Source organism: Salminus brasiliensis, chromosome 17 (genome assembly GCF_030463535.1).
Source record: "Salminus brasiliensis chromosome 17, fSalBra1.hap2, whole genome shotgun sequence".
Lineage (NCBI taxonomy): Eukaryota > Metazoa > Chordata > Actinopteri > Characiformes > Bryconidae > Salminus > Salminus brasiliensis.
The window spans coordinates 30,331,115-30,351,564 of NC_132894.1; the positions used below are offsets into that span (position 1 = coordinate 30,331,115).

A 20,450-nucleotide genomic window follows, 5' to 3' on the forward strand; every position below is an offset into this window, starting at 1 on the left:
TCTGCTGGAGAGAGAAGCTGGAAATGCCCTCAAATAGCTCCTGAAATCGCAGCTGGCTCTGTCCCCCCTCAGCCTCAGGTTACTTTTGTAAACTGCTCTAAGCCCCTGTGTCTGAGGGATGCCTGGATGTGGGGGCAGATGGGAGGGAGCCGTTATGCTACAGTTGCCCCGCCCCTTTCTGTTCGGCGCCACTGCTCAGAGCTGTGGATATGAGTGTCCCAATATCAAATGAGCAGACTACAAAGGGAGCATAGGGTCTAAAGGCTTTCTCAGTCCTTTCTCAGGTCTCTTAAATTTCCTGTGTGCTTGACTTGACTAAAGGTGCCATAGAATGTCCTTATTGAGCCTCTCCTGAAATTAATGGTATTAATAGACAAGATTCGGCCTCCACTTTCAACCGGCATCCGTGCAGTGAACACACACATACTTACACACGGTGGGCAGCAATTGCTGCGGCGCCCGGGGAGCAGAGAGGGTGAAGGGCCTATCCTGTGGAGAGAGGGGGGCAAGTCTACCAAATGAGTAGGCGAGTCTGGCTCCGCCTCTGGTCTCTACTGCGGTTGCAAATTTGACAACATGGTGGACAATTTTGGCTGTATTTCTATAGAACGGAAGGGACTGGACCACGGTGTCCATGTTTTTACAGTCCCTGGTCTTCACTCCAAGACTAATATGGAAAAAGACTTTTTTAACATCACATATTTTGAACCATGCAGCACAATTTCATGATGAATGGACCAATAGAGATGCTCCAAAATGACTTGGACTATCCAAAGCCTTTGTTTGGAGAACTCAAGATGAATGCAAAATTGAACAGCTGTGCTCTTTCTCTTTTTTTGAAGATGTGTTCACAGTCCTGCGCATGTAAGCTGACTTCATAGAACATGTGGCCTCTTACCGTTAATGAGTTTGACGTCCCAGCTGTAAACCACAAGGCCCTGGCAGCTGGAACCTATGTACATTTCCTCTGTGACACAGAACAAATAGGCCTCCAGCAATCCATTCACCACAGTCTTTTACAATCACACTTTACTCACACAAATATTATTCCATGTGGATTAGGTCTGACATCACATGTGGTGTTACATCACTGCAATCCTTCACAGGCCTGACAGAATGAACCCTTCGGCCCTGTGTTTTGCTTGTAGCTCATGCTAGGCCTTCTAGGGGATCGTCTTTGCCTCTTGCAGTTTGAGTGCTGTGTGTGATTGAGAGGGCGGTGATGGGGAGTTGGCGTCCCAGCCCTGTGTCCGGCCGAGTGCCACCTGGAGAGCGGGTCAAGCCAAGCTAGATAATAGCACTTCTCACACTCACAGCTGTCAAAACACCTGGCACACGTCAACAGCCCGCAATCAGCTGCAGAAAAATCACAGTACAGAATAACACAGATGGTTTATGATTCCAAAAAAGGAGGAAGCAGGTTTTGGATGATTTTCCACACACTTTTAATGAAAACACTAAAATCATCAGGATCATCAAACTAACATACTAACTAATCAGTATGTCCAGAAGTTTGTAGACACCTTTTCTCCCAACATTGTCTTTGAAATTAAGGGTATTAAATCTCTAATCGTCTGGGAAGGCTTTTCACTAGAGTTTGAATTATTGCTGTAATGATTTGATTGCATTTAGCCACAAGATCATTAATGTGGTCAGGTTCTAATGTAGGATTAGTTCTGGCATTACAACTCATCCCACATGAATTGGATGGAGTTTTATCAATAAGGAGAGCACAACACAATAGGGGGCTTTATACCCTTCCGGTTGCTGCTAGGGTATGTTAAACTTAGGGTCACATGCTAATATAACACTCCTCCGGACATGGCTTACTCACAGGAGATATTTCTTTTCAGTTAAAGGTGACACAGCTTACATTTACTTCACCTTGAGTTCAAAGCCTCTCTCTCTCTCTATCTCTTTTGTTTGCTCACTCTCCCATGACAGATGCAGTACAATGAATCATTGTCTAATCCATGGCTGCATAAAGTGGGAAAGGCCAAAAAGTTACACATTTTACATATTGTCAGAACACGTTTTACACTACATTATCTTATATTCCTTTGTGTAATTGTAAAGAAAGGAGAAGAAAAAAATGCACTTACCTTTATCATCTGTACATTTGTGCTTTTATTTTACATAAGTAGCACTAACTTTTACTTGAATAACTTTAGACTTAATGACAGGAATCACTAAAGCTCAACTCGCTGGTGTCTCGTAATTATTTATTTTATTTTGTTTGCTTTTCATTTTTGTCTTACCTAGACCTATATATTTTATTTATATTAATTTTAGTCTATTTAGGTTAATTTTATATTTTTCTCCTATGAATTCTGCTTTTATTTGTTCTGGTCATTTTGACTACATTTGATATTCCTATTTTGGTATCATTCTTCTTAATTATTTTAATTATAATCATTTTTGTATAATTATAATTAATACTAATAATATTACAGCAACAACAATAATAAGTGTGCTATACTTATTATGTTATTATTATTATAGATTATAGAATATTTTACTTATAAAAACATTTGATAATTTTATATCAGTTATGATTGTTTTTTTCAATGTTTTTTTTTGTTCTTTTATCTCTTTTGCTTTTAGTTCAGGTTGATCAAGTATTATTTCGATCTCTGATTTCTGTAAATGCTCACCCTCAATTTACCCCCAAATGACTAGTCTACACACCTCTCCAGATTACCTCTGAGAGACTGTAAGTGGTAAAAATAAAGTCCATGATGTATCCTGATTGCTTTCATCCTGGAACCATTCTATATAAATACATTGTTATAACTGGATAATCAAATAAAAAGACATAATATCATATATAGTAATATCATTACAAATAGCCTCCTACATCATTAACTGCATAAATCTTTAAAGAAATTAATTTCTGGTCAAAATCATAGCTCATTTACTTCACTCATATCACCAGACACCAAGCTCAGTTCAGAAGATACAGTGTGTGTGGCATAAGCAATAGTCTAGCACAGGTTTTATACATTAAGCCATATGCAGCTTCTTTACCCCTCTGTAAATGCAAATACTGTAGGCCTCGGTATTTCAGTCTGAGCTGCATTCCGCTTCACCATCGTTTATATGTCTCTTGCCATAACTTATGTCAAAGCATGTCTTCATCCCGGTCATGCTAATGCAATCCACAGATATTTTAACTTCAGTCTTTCCCGTAATACACATTTTATAGCATGCAAGCTTATCATGCCAGTCAAATGCACTTTCCGGTTAGATGCCACGTAGTACTGACATGGATATGGCATGGTTATTTACTAGAGCTAGCATCAGCATTTCATCTGAGATCTGACACTTGTAACTTTATTGTCCATAAACTCAAGTCAGGTGACCCACTCTGCATCATAACACTGCTTAACGGAGGACAAAGACCCTGTGAGTTCATAGCACATACTGCCATCTGGTGTCAGTGAATCCTGAACCACAATTCAGTGCAGTACAGTGACTCAAAATAAATGATGGTTAATACCAGCTTTAAGATGTGAACTACCTTGCTGAAAAATCAAGTTGGCTGACCAGCTTAGCTCTTAACAAGCACAGGACATGGTATGTCTATCTTTGAGTTTGATGGTTCAGCTGGTCTACCAGCATGACTAATCTGACCAAGCTAGTCAACTAGTCTGATGAAACATGACTAGCAAGACTAGTTGGTTAGATATGGACTGGTTGGTCCATCAGCATGACCGACTTGGCCAAGCTGGTCGTCGATATGTCAAACTGCTTGACTTGTTGAACCAGCATGACCAATCTCACCAGTATGACCAATCTGATCAAACTAGTCAACCACTCGATGACCAGCTTGGCCAAATCGATCATACTGATAGACCAGCTAGTCCATCAAACTCAAATGTAAACTTGAGCTATGCTGGTCAAGAGCTAAGCTGGTGTTCCAGTTTTACCAGCTGGTTTACCACCTTGGGCTGTTTACCACCCGGATGACCAGCTTTTTAACCACCCTGAGCAACAAAGTCCAACTTAGACCATCTGAAAGCAGCTACGTCTGAGACTATTTCAGCTCTGTCTCAATGTTATCTGCACACAAGCTGTAATAGGATATGATATTTTCATAAGGCCTCAAAATTGTCAATGTCCCAACCTTTCCTACGTTTGAATATTTACTGCCAGAGATAGTACATGTAACCCATCTTTGAATCTTGCCCATAAAATGTACTACTAGAATACCAACTGCGGAAGGATGAATTCCCTCTTCTGAGTCATGGTTCTTCTGAACTTTCTTTCCTAGGGAGGTTTTTTCAGGCCACTGTCGTCATCATCTTGCTCATCAGGGGTCTGGAACTGGATTAACTGAATTTAATTCAATTGAATTAAATGACATCTAGTGCAAGCAGGCAATGGATTAGAGTTCTTTAGTTCTAATCCCCAGGGTGCGTTGGTGTCCAGCACAGTTTGGTGACTTTCCCTCTCAAAATACACCCAGTAAATCTGGCATTCAAGAGATCAATTGAACCTGATATGTTTAGGCCAGTTTCAGCCAGTATGAGGCAGTGGTAATGACTGTGTATAATAAATGGGTGGACAACACACTGATCAGCCCTAATATTGTAATATAATAGCCATAATATTAAAAATTAATATTACCTGGTAGCTGTCAATGGCTAGGATCTACATATTAGGCAGCAGTCAGTTGTTTAAGTAGATTGTTGGAAGCAGGAAAAATGGAACTGTAAGAATCTGAGACACCAAACTGTGATGGCTAGTCTGGGTCAAAACATTCTCCAAATCTTTGGGAAGGTCTTGTGGGGTGTTCCTGCTATGCAGTGGTCAGTACCTACCAAAGGTGGTCCAACAAAGGATAATCATTGACCTAAAGGCCATGAAAAGCTACTATAGCACAAAGGTTAATGTTGGCTATATATTGTGTCCAGACAGGTCATATGTGTTTCAGTGGCTTAAGGGGAAACTACATCATATTAGGCAGATGGTCTTAATGTTCTTAAATTAAAAGCATTAATTACCCTGAGTTTAACACATAAATGCATAGATTAGGCTTGTGGACAGGATTAAGTGGAAGGCAGGCCTCAGCTAATCAGAACACAGATTCCCCCTAGCCAATATGACAGCAGCATTCACCCAACCAATTAGAGTGCAGGAAACAAAGTACATGGAATCAGAATCACAATCAGAATCAGAATCTCTTTATTTCACCAAGTATGTTACACATACAAGGAATTTGTCTTGGCGAGAGCACTGAATCATGGCCAGAATCAACTAGCCAACCACAGCACTGAATTCAACTAGCCAAATCAAAGGGAATATTTACGTTTCCCAATCAGATTTCAGGGCCCAACTAGCCAATCAAATAGCAGCATTCAACTAGCACAGCAGAGCACAGGATTTCAGTATAGTCAGGCTGACTGCAGGATTCAGAATTCAGTTGTCCAATCAGATTGCAACATTCCACTTACTGATTAAATATCAGCATTTCACCAGCCAATTAGAACAGAGGATTCTATTAGAGTCTAATAGATCAGACTGCAGCTCTCAACTAGCCAATCAGATTGCAGGATTAAACTAGCCAGTTAGATTATAAGATTCAATTAGCAAAACAGAACACAGGATTCCAGCAGTCAGTGAGATTGCAGGATTGCAATCAGCCGTCCAATCAGATTGCAGCATCCTACTGATTAAAAAACACAGGATTCCACTAGACTGCCCAATGAGATTGCAGTATTCAACAAGCCAACCAGATTGCAACAAAATCAGTTTATCCTCATAGAGGACAGGCCAAGGTCAACATTAGTTATGCTTAGAAGACATTAGAAGACTGCTGTTGCACATACAGCCCAAACCAGCTCCAACTTGGGCCGTAGGAGTAACAGAAAATTGATCATTGGGCCTGAATATTACCAAATGGAAATGAATTCCTGGAAATTTCCTGGAAATGAAGCAGAATGGTTCACAAAGACTGCACTGAAAAGTGTAAGTGATGAAGATACTCTGGACTGCCTGCAGGTTCCGGACAGCGCTTGAAACCCTCTGTAGGATACTACTGGACTGTCAGATACGGTCAAATCCATTGACTGTACATGTGAGAAGTGGAGCATCTCCTCATGTCCCGGTAGGACAAGGTGTTTGCTGAGTTGTCCATCTCCTCAGCCTGCTCTATGCGCTTCACTGCTCAGCTGAGAGGAACACCTTATCAAAGCCTGACAGCATGACACCCGGCCAGCACTGTAGGAGTTAGGAGAGGGCAGCTCAACATCCCAGCGGCAATGTCAGCCTCACTTTTTCCTTAGTCAGTATGAAATATTGGGTTTCTGTAAATGCACCGTACATACAATGTCATACAATATTCTATGCAAATGCAATAACAGAGTTGCAGTGGGGTAATACCCCATCCAATATGGTGCATCTGTTGAAGACAGAGGTGTTCAAATGGCACAAACAGCTTGTATCTCCACAGAAGGATGAGCTGGGGCGGCTGCACATGAGCACATGAGCACTTAAGGTCATCATGCCTAAGGCTGGCCCCTAGCATTGGGCTGTGGAGCAGTGAAACTGCGTTCTCTGTAGTAGTGAAGCTCCAACCAATCCATCCAGTCCATCCATCAATCCTTTGGGATTAGTTGGAGTGCTAGAACTATTTAACCCACATTATTACCTGACCTCAGTTAATGCTCTTATGGTCCTTGTGGTCAAGTCAATCCTCACAGCAATGTTGCAACATCTAGTTTAAAGCATTCTCAGAAACAGGAAGGCAGTTAAGGAGGGGAAAACATTGCCAAAAGAATAAGATGCTCTGTAGCAGCCACATATGAGTGTTGGCTGGAGGGGTATAAAGGCCCCTAGCAGTGGGATGTGGAGTGGTGGAACTGCGGTCTCTGAAGTTCCAACATGACTACCTGACCTCACCGATGCTTTTGTGGTATTGTGGTCATGTCAATTCTCACAGCAATGTTCAAATTTGTCAGGTTTTCAATATTGTAGAGTACAGGTTGTTGAAGGAGGGTCAGGTTGTCCATCAATAGCCTTGATTTCAGAAGAAACATTGGATGAGTGGGCGTCTACATACTTTTGGAAACAACTTTGGCGTTATCAGTGTACGTTGTTTGCTTGTTGTCTGTAAGAAGAACTTTCATTTTGTGACCCACAGAAACCAGTGGATGGGATAGTATCTGTAGTAATACCAACTGTCCTGAAGGAGGCACTGTTTTACTTCTCTAGAAAGAAAGACAACGCCAAGCCTCAATTGCAACTCATTGCATCTGACAGTTTAGATCAGAGGTGTCAAGACTTCAGTCCTAGAGGACTACGTCACTGAGGACTTCATTCTATCTCATTGAACACACACGTCAGCCAATTAGCAATGCCTTCACAAGTTAAATTTAGAGTGTTAGAAGAGGAAGAACACTGTTGGCCCTCCAGGATCTGAATTTTACTACAAGACGCCACAAGACAGCAGCCAGTAGAGGCGCCTCTAGACTGCTGGGCCTTTTTGCTTGCAGTCATATGGGCTGAACGGGCTGCATGAAGATCTCAGAAACGTGGTCAAGCTAGTTGCCATCGCCGTGGGTCTGACAAGTGGTGGAGATTAATGTTTTTTTTATATGTAAACTAGGTGAAGAGGAATTACCATATTTTCACAGAATTAGAGAGTTCTGTATAGTAATACTATGAATAGCTATCAATGAAACAGCCATATCATACCTGAGATCAGGAATGGAGATCAGCTCCATTTCCCGTTTAGGAGCACTTTGTAGTTTTACGATTCCAGACTGTAGTCCATCTGTTTCTCTGCATACTCTGTTAGCCTCTTTCACCCTGTTCTTTAGGGGTCAAGACCCCAAAGGACACTGACATGGTGGTGGTAGTAGTGTGTGTTGTGCTGGTGCGTAAAGTGGATCAGACACAGCAGTTGTGATTTAAAAAAAACAAAAAACTTGATCTTGAGATCACACGAAAAATAGATTGTGATCTTCAGAAAACAACTGTTATCCAGAGATCACAAGAAAATAAGTTGTGATCTCAAGAAAATGACCCAACAAATCAACTTATTGTTGGGTTCACAAGAAAATTAAGTTGTGATCTTGAGAAAACAGCGGTTTCTGGACATTACTAGAAAAATAGTCTGTGATCTTAAGAAAACAATTTTTGTTATCTTGAGATCAGAAGAAAAATAGTCTGTGATCCTAAACAAAAACATTTTTATCTTGATATCAGAAGAAAAATAGTCTGTGATCCTAAACAAAAACATTTTGTTATCTAGAGATCAGAAGAAAATAGGTAATGTTGGTAAATTAAGTTTAAAATACACAAAAATAATGAATTAATGCACTCCTGGCCTTTCTGGACTGCCTTGCAGCCTTGCTGAAATAGAGATTTTGATTGGTTCTGCCTATTGAGAGGTTGACTGTTTATGTTTATGTCAATGTCCTGGCCTATTAGATAACGAGTTTTCCTTTTTTGTTGTTGTTAAATAAGCAGACAGAATTCAATCAAAACGTGGCGGAGCATCGCTGTCGAATTCAATTTGCTTCTTTGATTAGAACCTTTATCAGGCCATATCGATTTAACGCACTTGACTTATGGTCTACAACTTTGTGTGACGCTTCTTCCCTGATAACTGTGGAGCAATCTATTACTGGAGCATGTGCCCCAGAAAATTGGGTCTAGTGACGCCCCTGGAAGGAACTTACAGTTCCAAAAAAATTCATTCATTTTTTTTATTAAATCAGATATGTGCAGAAGCCAAATGACATTTGCAAAACAAAAATGACATCACAGCACCATGTTGTATCTTTCAGAGTGAGTAATGAATGTGGGTTTCCTGGAAAGTGTGAAAGTCACGAAGAAGCTTCAAGGGCAACAGAAATAGCAACTTTGCATTTTACACTCGAGCACCTTGTAAAAAGCATCAGAAATTCTCTTTGAGAACACTTGTTGCGTTCAGCACATCACAGACTAGATGAAAGAGAGTGTTTCTTCAAAATGTACAATACACCCCCCCCCCCCCCCCCCCCCTTACTGAGGGCAAGGGACCTGAAGTGAAGATCAAGACTCTGAGCCCTTATGTAACAAGACACTTCTGCCCACTGTACCCAAATACCTGCTGCTCACATAAATAAGGATCCATCCCTGCTAGGCAGTAGCTCCCTTACATAAGGAACTGACACTGTGTCCGTTGTACAGCTTCAAAGCTTTCTCTGTGCAAATATCCGGGATTTAGAAAGCCATGCCTGGTATACAGGGGACCGTCCCACTGATTTGCAAAGATTAGCTCCTTCAGGTCTGGTTTGCCCCCACAGAACATCCAATTTTGAGTCAAATACAATACATCTTGCATTCAAAGTTTACAAACAGTAAACCTGTCCAAATGTTTGTGGACACCCCTTTTAATGAATGCTACTTTAAGTTGTACACATTTACATTTATGGCATATAACCTCAGCTAGTTTGAATAGGCTAAGATTCAAAGATATCACTTAGCTTAGACACTACTAAACACCAGTCAATATGGAAACCATAGTACACATACCCAAATATCTGTACACATTGCTGACACAGTGCAAATTTACACACACAGCTTGTCTAGTCCCTATAGGGAAGTACTGCCAATAGAATAGGACTCTCTGGAGCAGATAAGCATGAACCTATTGGCGCCATGTGCAATGCCAGGCGTGGGCTACTACAGGGGTATAAAGCCCCCCCAGCATTGAGTTGTAGAGCAGTGGGATTGTGTTCTCTGGAATGATGGATGGTAGTCCATCCAATACTTAAGGGATGAGGTGGGGAGTTGAGGATGAGGTAGGGTGGTGATCACCCAACATCCTGACCTTACTACTGCACTTGCTGCTAACTGCAATCAAATCCTCACAGCAATGCTAGTAGAAAGCTCTCGGCTTGACTGGGTATGCATCAAAGGGGGCGTGTGCTGGTTGGCCTTCACTGGTGTCAGGGGCATCGCATGCAATGGGGGGCGGGGGGATTGGATTACATACGTGTTGTGTACTAATTGGCAGTCCAAATTGGGGAGAAAAAGGATGAAAATTGGATTACAATCATTAAAAACAACTGACAGCACACATTTGATTTAAAGAACCATTTAATCAAGTGATACAAGTTGTAAGGTGTTACAAAAGAAGGCACGATAGGACGTACTGCAGTCATGAGTTTCTGCCCCGTCCCAGTCAAAATACAACATAATCTGAAAACACAGACAAAATGAATGACAAGATCTCAGTAAATTACACCTGCACTGCTCAGCTAAACCGCATGATCACATGTTGCTACCCAAGAAAGAGCAAGCTCGATGGGTCACAACCCAGCTCCAATACTATATTCTCAATTGATCCGAGTCTTACGCATCTCAGTGCAGACTGCCAAGTACAGCCTTCCCAAATAAACAAGTTCACTCATTCACTTACATCAAGTCCTAAACGTTGGTGAATAAGCTGACAATACAACCCATTAAGTGGAATGCGTCCTCCTAGTTTTACAGAGAGTGTCATTAGTGTCCCGAGTGTTCCTCCATGCTGAAGTCTTCTCTCTTTGGGGGATCTCAGCATGACACTGAAGGCCATCTTCTCTGATAAGGCCAACTGAGGAGCTTAAAAAGGTCACTCTTAACTCTAAAGAGTGGGAAAACACATACAAATTTAAAGACACCAAAAATACCCTCACTGATTTATCTCATTTGAGAGAGCTGATTATAAAAGATGCTTAAGACATCGCTGCGAAGGTTATCACTCTCAAGTGGACTCTCTTTGATGGAAGATGAAGAATGAAGAAGTGGTCAAACAAGTGGTCAATCTTTTTTCGGCGTACAATTAAAGTCTTTCAGCAGCTTTAGTCGTAGTTCTGTCTGTTTAAGTACATCACAACACCTCAGAACAAGAAACTGGCCACTTTATTAGAACCCCCTACCTTGTAGATGCCTTGCATCTTACAGTATAGCTAAAGACTGGAGCCTGTCTGTTGATGAACAGTTTATATGGACGTCTTACAGCTCTCAAATCAGTGGTTGGTTTCTGACTTGGTGCCACACAGAATGTCTTCAATTTTGACAGTACTGCATTAAATCAAACTCATGTGGAGACCACAGAGAGCCACAGTAGATCACATGTGCCTTAAAATGAGCACCAAAAAAAGGCTGACAGTCTTTTTGGTAAACAAAGAAAAGCTAAAGCCAGGTTACCTCAGGTAAGGTTACTATCTTAGCCCCGTACAGCTTGTATCCTTCAGCTCAAAATCAGCAAGGTCACAGTGGGTGAAGGACGCATCTACATAAATAGTTCACAAAGCTTGTTTTTCAGTCTAGTTTCACTGTATTTGGGGGGTCTGTCTGCTGCCACTGCAAAAAAAATCCTGGCGGAAACACTGGTCACCAGTGATGAATGGGGTGGAGGACGGCTGATAAATTTGGCAGCACCAGATGGGCTACAATCTTCAAAGGTATACCTACAGCTAGACCTACACTGTCAAAAGTAAAGTTGGTAGAGAGAGGGATGCCATTAAAGAAGCATTTGTGATTCCTCAAAGAACCAGTTTGGTAAAGAAGTGGTAAAGAACCTCTGTGTTGACTTCTTTAACCCTGTAAATGGTTTTCACACATTCAGAAATGGTTCTTTATGCAAGCAGTAAAGGTTCTCCAATGGCAAAGCACAAAAAACCCTTTATTTTTGAGGGTGTATGCATAAAGGTATGCAGACTTAACAAAGAGGCCACAATTGGAATTACAAGTAAAGTGGACGTATATACATTTTACCTACCTCATACATACATTATACATAACTTGGCACATATACTGTACAAACCATTACTGTCCAATATATAAATAATACAATAACATGGGATAACACATTACCTGAAGATTGGAAAATGGCGCAAATTTACTTTGTAAGGCAAAACTTCAATTCTATTTTAATCTAATTGAGCATGAGGCTCAATTAATTAAACATTACGCTTTCTACATGGTCCCTGCCTTAGTCATACTCTTCTAGGAAAACAAATTACATTACGTGGACGTCTTCTGAACTTCTCACAACCCAGTTTTCAAAATGGCTCTTTAAAAAAATTTATTGAAAGGTTCATTAAGGAACCAACAGTGGTACTTCAATGGCACAACGTCTGGGCCAGGTTCCCTAAAGCATCTTCGTGTTAAGATCATCTTAAGAATCATCTTTGTGCTAAGATGCCTTCAGGAAACCCAGCCCCTATTAGCAGAGACACATGTTCCCAATTGTATTTCAATGCACATACAGGTTAAAATGCTTCCTAAAGCCGGCAGTAAACTTCAAACAGGAGCAAACTGAGATCTTTTAGGCCAAGGTGATGGAGTGGCTTGATTTTGTATGGTGCAGTTTGCACCTACCTGTGTTTAGACCTTCTAATCACCGCCTAGTTGTTTCTGAGACTTCCTCTGACAGTAAAACTAGGTGGTGTGAGGTTTTGAGACCTCCTCCTGACTGTGATTGGTTCTAATTATTGCATTGCTTGTTTTGAGACCTCCCTGTGACTGTAAAACAATGTATACGATTCTGAGACCTCTTCCTGACTGTGATTGGCCCTAATTACCACCCCATTCGTTCTTAGACACTGTCTGACAATGATTGGTCCTAATCACCAAGCTGTTCGGTTCTGGGACCTTCCCCTGACTGTGACTGGTACTAATCACAGCATTGGTAGTCCTGAAACGTCCACATGGCTGCTTGGTCAGGAGGAGGACGAGTGGAGCTTCTGAGGTCAGGAGGTCAAGAGAAGGTTCTGAGGTTAGGAGGTGGTTCTGGATATATCCACTACCATTGTCGATTTTAATCTTAATTTAGTTTTCTATTGTCCACATGACTAATTGGTCAGAAAAAGCACAATATGAGTTTTTGAGGTCAGGAGGAGATCATGAGGTGGTTCTGAGACCTCCTGCTGACTTTAAGTGGCTCTAATCACTGAGCTGTTCCTTCTGAGACCTTTCCCCTGAGTGTGACTGGTCTTAATTACAGCACTGTTAGTCCTGAAACGTCCACATGGCTTAGTGTAGTCCAGTCCAGTCGACATGGCTTAGTGTAGTCTAGTTTTTTGTTGTCCACATACCTAATTGTTTAAAAGGAGGACACAGGGACATTCTGAGTTCAGGAGGAGGTCATGAGGAGGTTCTGAGGTTAGGATGTGGTTCTGAGACCTCCTTCTGACTGCGATTGGACCTAATCACCACCTCATTCATTTCGAGGCCTTGTCCTGACTGCGGCCCTATTCGCCACAATGTTGGTTGGGAGACCTCCCCATCTTCAATTGGTCCTAATCACCACCATTTGCTATTTGTGTAGTGTAGTTTAGACTTGTTGTGTGTCTGAGGTATACTGCTGGCTTAACAGATGTTTAAAAAACAAATCCTAACAATAGTCTGTGAACAGAATTCAAGTAGACAAAGGCACTGGCCCACCAATTTCTAGCTGAGTCAGGGGCACAAAGCTGCCTGTAGCACCAGGTTATTTCTGCAGCACCGTTTCCTTAGGCTTCCTCTAGGCTTGTATCATGCTTAGGCAACAGCTGCGATCAGCAGAAAGCATTGTTTAAGCTTTGAGCTCATCTTGCATTGAAATGTATGCTAATCTAGAATGCTAGTCAAATCCCCAAATGCACGGTTCAGTGGAAACAAGACATCTACAGAGAGACTTACTGCCAGTTGTACATGCGAAAAGTATAGCAGGAAATACAAAGACGTTGGCACCGTTACACAGTGACACTGCAAGGTTCCTTTATAGTCAGTTCTCAGGCAACCACAGAGACTTGTGAATGTTCTTTGACCGCCAACTGCCGCCATTCTAGACTGATTGTTGCTGAGAGCGAGATCGACGGACTGCTGTATTGTGGAGAAACTTCGTTAGAACTGCTTTCAGTGAATGAACACCCCTCAATCAATAATAAAACGGCCCCTGAAATCCTCCCATGTATGATGTAGCGCTGCTTGTTCGGTGACTGGGGTAAAGAAACAAGAGGTCAGAACAACCAGAGGGGACAAAGCACCTCTCTTTTGAGGCTCTGCAGGATCCTGTAGGTCAGTGGCAACAACAAGCCACTGTTAAAGCCTGACCTAGATTGATTGGGCCTTTTGTCTGTGTGTGTGTGGTATAAAAAAAATCAAAAGTGTGTGTATGTAAGAAAGACACAAATTCCCTGGCTTAAAATGGTCACTCGCTCAGCCACCTTTCCGTTTCAGCGGCGAGTAGCTCGGTGGTTGCCACGGTGATGCTGCTCACACGTTTTGCAGCACTGGGAGTGCACGGCAATCTGGTCACATCGGCCAAGCCACTGGAGGGTCTGGCAGAAGCGAAATGTCAGACGGTCACGTAAGCACACTTGACCTGGAAAACACAAAAAATGGAAAAAGGTCAACGTCAAGTCTCAACAAACCAGAGAAAACTTTGCTGCGAAGAAGTCCTCCAAACGATTCACGAGATTAGCACATGCGATCAAATGTTCAGAGAAGCCCTGAGGCTATCCTTGAAGCAAAGATTTGGCTTAGGTGTAAAAGCAAGATGTCCCAAGTAGAATCAGTAATACCGGAGTAACCCCTAAACCCCAAGCACACCAAATCCTATTGTTCTCCAGCTAGCACCAGCATTATGATGTTGGCTGGAGGCTTTGATTGGCTGATTCTTGCAGCTGCAATTTTAACGATGTTCTTCTGCTGCGTCTCAATGGGAGAGTAGTGGGCAGATGAAAAGGCAGTAGTCTTCCCAGTTGTTGCAGATTTAAAGTTTTCAGACGTGAACATGCTGTTAAACATTGCCTTCCCGCTTCAATCACCTACCGTTTCAAATTGCTATGGATATGCTAAAGTACCTCCTAAAATGCAACACAAAATATTCACATGTACTTTTAGCATTTAGCAGACGCTCTTCTCCAGAGTGACTTACAGAAGAGCTTCACTGTTCACTCCGAAAATATCCTTAGCTAGTTTGTATCGACTAGTAGCCAAAAGATCCCTCTAAGCTTAGATACTACTAAATACAAGAGTCAGTATGGAGACCATAGCACTCCACACTACACCTTACTCTCGGAAGAGGTGGGTCTTCAGTCTGTGTTGGAAGACTGCAAGCGACTCTGACGCTCGGACAGCCAGGAGAAGTTCGTCCACCACTTTGGTGCCAGGACAGAAAGAAGCCTAGACACGTGTCACCTGTGGATCTTAAGGGATGGCGGGTCGAGCCGAGCCATATTTGAAGCTTGAAGGGCTCTTGGCCCCAATCGGCTTTTGACCATTACCATCACGTACGGAGGGCCTGGTCCACTCTTGGCTTTGTAGGCCAGCGTCAGGGTTTTAAATGTGATGTGGGCAGCAGCTACAGGAAGCCAATTCTCAGGATTTACAGACATCTATGTGTATTTAATATGCAGTCCATGCCCATGCTGTGGTTAAAACCTGAAACGATTTAAAAACAACACAGACATCTGCTGTTGCAGCACTGGAGAATCAAGCAGTGCAGATTTAAAAGAGAATCACTATTAAAAGTTCATCTATTAAGATGCACCTAAGGTCATTCAGAGTGGTTTGTTGTGAATGCTCCATTCTAGGCAAGCTTACCAGCTGTAAGGCTTCTGTTTTGCCCTTGTGTTTTCTCTTCCCGATGTGTGTCTTGGTTTGGTGTTTTGGTTTTCCCCATGTGCTCTTCAACTCCGCCCCTTTCCTCGCCCTGCCCTCTCCTTATCCTCCCCAGGTGTTCCTGTTTGTGTCTTGTGCTCTTATACCCCTGTGTTCACTCTGTTCCTTGTCTAGCGTTGTTGAGATTGATGTATGTTTGCTGCAGTTTGGGTTCCTGGTTCTGGTCTCTGGGCTGTTAATTAATTCGTCTTCCTTTTGGGTTTTGTTTCTTTGCGTTTGTACTTGTACAACTAGTCATTTTCTGTTTACTGTTATTTTACAATACAATCATCTGTTTGCGTATCCCGGCTTAGAAAGCCAGGGTCAGCCATGCTATGTTCAATGGACTTGCTCCAGGGCCCAACATTGTCATGTTTGCAGACCAGGGTTTCAAACCCACAAACTTGTGAACCACTGAGCCACCGCTGCCTCCCAAAAGGCCACTGGGGTCAAAGTTTCATATACTGCTGCCTGAAACAGAAATGAACAAAACCACAAGCAGGTGAGTGTATTCTCCCCTACCTGCCAGGAATGGGCTTCTGTATGCATTAAAACTATAGGGCACACTAAATTGCTAGCACAGTCTTCAGTAAGACAAGCGGATTACCATCCAGAATAAGAGCCGAAAAGCCTAATGAACCAACGTGATTGGGGAAAAAACCTTCTGGAACAAAAAGCCACACTTTGGGATTTGGGTCTGATGGCGAGTGGCCCAGTACTGTACTGTGTTTGCCCTTAATGCCTCAGTGGTCTCAAAGCGTAGGCTAAACCATCTCAGGTGCACACTCACACCAGCAAGACAACCACAAAGTCTACACTTGGCTGATTTCAGGTCGACATGCTCGGGGCAACTTTCAGAATCGATTTTAATTAGCACACCTGAATCAGTCCTGTGGATAGATCCACTAATTATCGAGGACCTGCAAGCTGAACTGACGGCCTTGTCATAAGCAATATAACACACAGACTTTACGGCTCAATACAAGATACAATTCATCCTGATTAGAGCTGCAAATGTGTCGACAGGTAAGCAATTAAAGCGCAGGGAACTTCTACTCAGCTGCTCCAGAGAAACTAAAGAAATGACAGCTTTTATGTCTGTCTGTCTACAACTAAGGAGAGCAACTGAGGGCACGGGTTCTCTTCATGTAGTTCTTTTTTTTCTCCCAAACCTGAACAAGATCTGCTATCAGTAACAGTGAAATTGAAAGCTAGAGAAATTTCCCTCCTCTTATCTATGAATCCACAGGTGAAGCAGCAAAAGTATGGTCAGAAAGGGTTAGTTTCAGGTTAATGCAACTTCAGGTCATTCCGGGCCTGTTTACACCTGGCCTTAACAGCGTGTTTGATGATCGGATCATGTTCTGCAGAGTCCACAAAGTGTAGACACCCCCCAAGATGAATCGTGATTGGATTACGATCGAATCGCTCAAACCACATTCGGAGGTGGTGACGGTCAGATCTCGTCCACATTTAATACAAGTGTAAACGGAGTGCGTTTTCTGTGATCGGATTCCGACAGGCAAGCGGAAATACTGTGGCAATTACTGTGGAGCTTGGTTTCTCTCTCCCTCACTGTGTGACCTTCAAAAAATTATACCCACTCACACATCCCCAATCCCCATGACAAACATGGTTCTGTATGAAACCAAAAGTGGCTCTAAAAAGGTTTGTCCATCCTGTTTGTCCTTCCTGCTGCTGTGACTGGTTCTACTCTTCTAAAAAAACAGCCTTTCCTCTTGATCAGTTTAAAAAACGGTGAGGATTTGATTGTATTCAGCCACAATACTGGATGACTTGTCCTGGATCACATGCTCAGAGGTACTGGATGAAGATCCATCACTCCAGAGAAGTTCTACTGCAGTTCTACTGCTCCACAGCCCAGCGCTGGGGGCCTTTATACCCCTCATGTTTGGATGCTCCAGAACACCCCGCTCTATTGAATATGCTCTTCCACATCCATTCCACAAGCTGTGTGTGTGTGTGTGTGTGTGTGTGTCTCTTTAAAAAAACCTGTGTCAGAAGTGGGTGCACCTTAAAGTATCTGAAAATGTGAAGGGGTCTTCACTTTTGGATAAATTCTGTTTAATGAAATCTTCTCCAACATGGGGTTCTTCTCATCCATCATCCGTTCACAACTGTATGTCTTCTTATTTTAGCATAGGGTCATTTCTTCTAAGGACAAGCACCGCTTTTCAATCTCAGTGTGACATCTAACTTGTTCGAAGCTTAACGGATGCTATTTTACAATGAGAGTAATCTAAAACTCGTCCTCGTCTGGCAGGTAAGGGGCCTTTTTTTATCATTAATAGATATCAAAGTATTAAAGAACATCGTTTTTATCAGTGGTTCTAGTGGTCTGTCCGATGTTGTCCCATATAATGATTGAGCATAATGTTTTGAAGAGTGTTTATTGTTAATGTCCATAATGGTTAATGATTTTTAAAGGGACTGTATCACTGAAGACTGAACTGTCCTTGCTCTAACTCTTTCACAGAAACCGGGGTAATTAGACGTAGCGGCCTAGTTAGCCTACAGCAGTTTAGCCTTGCCCATTCACACTTGAGTTAAAATGAGCTCCAGCATAGAGTTGGAAGTATAATGGTATAACAGTAATGATGAAAATAAGATTTTAAAGAATGACGTGATGTATGATGAGGACGGTATTTCCAGATTACTACATGTAGGATGTGTCAAATGTCTGTATTACTGTGCATTTAGGAAGGCCATGGGTTGGGGGGCGCTGTAAGAGCTTACTGATAGGTGTTGTTACAGCCTGAAAACAGGTGAGAAAACAACAAAGGGCCTGTAGAAGCTATGTAATGTGTGTTTAGTGAATTGTATCCAAATACAAGAAAGCAAGCAAACTTGAACATCTGCTACTTTAGTGAAAAATAATAAAATTCTATTCAATTCAATTTAAGTTTATTTATATAGGCTTTTCAAATCGAGCTTGTGGCGACAGTGTCAAGGAAAAACTCCCTCAGATTGAGAGGAATTAGACTCAAAAGGGTGATATGAAAACATGAGAGATGATAAAGCCCATGCAGATAAACAGTCACAGGCATAGTCATGCAGTGAGGTGAGGAGGAATCAATGCGAGGCCCCAGAGCAGGACAACAAGTAGCAGGGTAGTGAAGGGCCAGATCTGGCGGTACGGGGATGGAACTGTTGGAACTGGGCATCTCAGTACATGAGTACAAAAATAGAATAAATAATAACTCATTTTGGACCAGGGTCTGAGTACACTGATGTACAGGGACGACTGAACCTATCTAGATGTTTCACAGATCCTCTGCCTGGGCCAGATTCCAGCTGCAAGTCCTCAGCTGAACCTTGTCTCACTACATTGTGACTCTTGGCTGAGCTATCGAATTGAGGAGGCAGGTTATTTCTATTTAACCTGCAATTTAGTGCAAAATCCACAGAGCTCTTTTGTGAGAGAGTCAGCAGGCCGCAAGAAAAAGTAGTGAATTTCGAGAATGCCAACTCATTCACCCACATCTAAGAAGAAACATAAACAGAAATATCAGGTACACACCTGCTCTCAGTAAACATGTCTGAGGTGTAGGACTGAGGAGAACAACACTGAGACACTACATGGTTTTAAAGTGTAGAAAGAAAGACATCAACAGAAGTTCAGACTCAAGCTGAAAAAGGAGAAGCCGAGATGAGGAGCAGGTCCGAGATGTGGTTTACCTGGAATCTGGGTGAGAGATAATACAGGAGCATACAGGTAACTGCTTTAACATATGAAAATACATTTTACTGTGCAGAGGCATGCTAACGTTTGGCTTGGACAACCCTGGTCAAAATTCTTCTTACAGATTTGAGCTCTCAGATAACTTTTACCAAGTTTTCAGACCTTAATTAGGTATGACTTGTTCACAGTAAAAATGAGGAAAGGTCAGAGGCTTTAAAAATACTCATACACCTCAAGCCTTGTCCCTACAATCAGTAGCTATGATCTCCAGAACTCTGAAACTGAAATAATTGATGCCTGCAGGAGGAGGCTATGCGAAGACAGCGCAGCGGTTTCAGGTGGTTGCTCTCTCAGTATTCGTAATGTAATTAAGAAACAGCAGTTAAAGCAACATTATGTAGAATTGTTACTGTAAAATACCAGAGGAAACGCGCCGGGTACCCAGCTCTGATGCATCTGCTAGCATATGCCTGTGCCGAGAGAACAGGGCCAACTGTGCTCTCTCCGGCTCTGGCTGCTGAGGGCTTAAGTCAGATGTTTTCCACAAAATTAGAAAAACATCTTTATCTCATGCCTCTCAAGGGTGAGACATTAAAAAAAATAAAAATCTGGGGCTGAAAAAAGGCAAAGATACATTATATGGACAAAAGTATTTGGACCTAGCCATGCAGTCTGCCTTTCCACACATTAATGAAAGAGTGGGTGTTTCTAAAGATCTCACTGAACTCCAGCGTGGTTCTGTAATAGAGACCACCACTGAAACAAGAAGTCAGCTGATGAAATTTCCTCCATCATAGATATTCCACCATCAGCTGTGAGTGGTATTAATATTGAACAGTGGAAGTGTTTAGGAACCACAGAGAGCAACTCAGCCACCACGTAAAGTTACAGAGCGGGGTCAGGGCTGAGTGCTGAGCTCAGAGCAGAGTGCAGAAAAGTCTCCAACTGACTCAATAACTGCAGCAGAGCTCCAGACCTGCTGCTGTTAGAGCTGCAAAGGGGGACCAGCTCCATATTAATGCCTATGGGTTCAGAATGGAATGTCAGAAAAGCTCCAGTAGGTGTAATGTGTAGGTGTCCCAAAACTTTTGTCCATATAGCGTATATTTATTTTAAGAGT

The 20,450-nt window shown here is 42.2% G+C and overlaps 1 protein-coding gene across 2 annotated transcripts in view; it reads right to left on the reverse strand.

Moving 5' to 3' along the window:
* Positions 1-10,074: 10,074 nt before the first annotated feature.
* Positions 10,075-20,450, reverse strand: part of adamts7 (a disintegrin-like and metallopeptidase (reprolysin type) with thrombospondin type 1 motif, 7) — a 96,857-nt gene continuing 86,481 nt past the window's right edge. For both annotated transcript variants that reach the window (XM_072660146.1, XM_072660145.1), the window contains exon 24: positions 10,075-14,347. In XM_072660146.1, the coding sequence (XP_072516247.1) occupies positions 14,199-14,347 (149 nt within the window). In that variant the 3' untranslated portion in view covers positions 10,075-14,198. The remainder of the gene's footprint in view (positions 14,348-20,450) is intronic.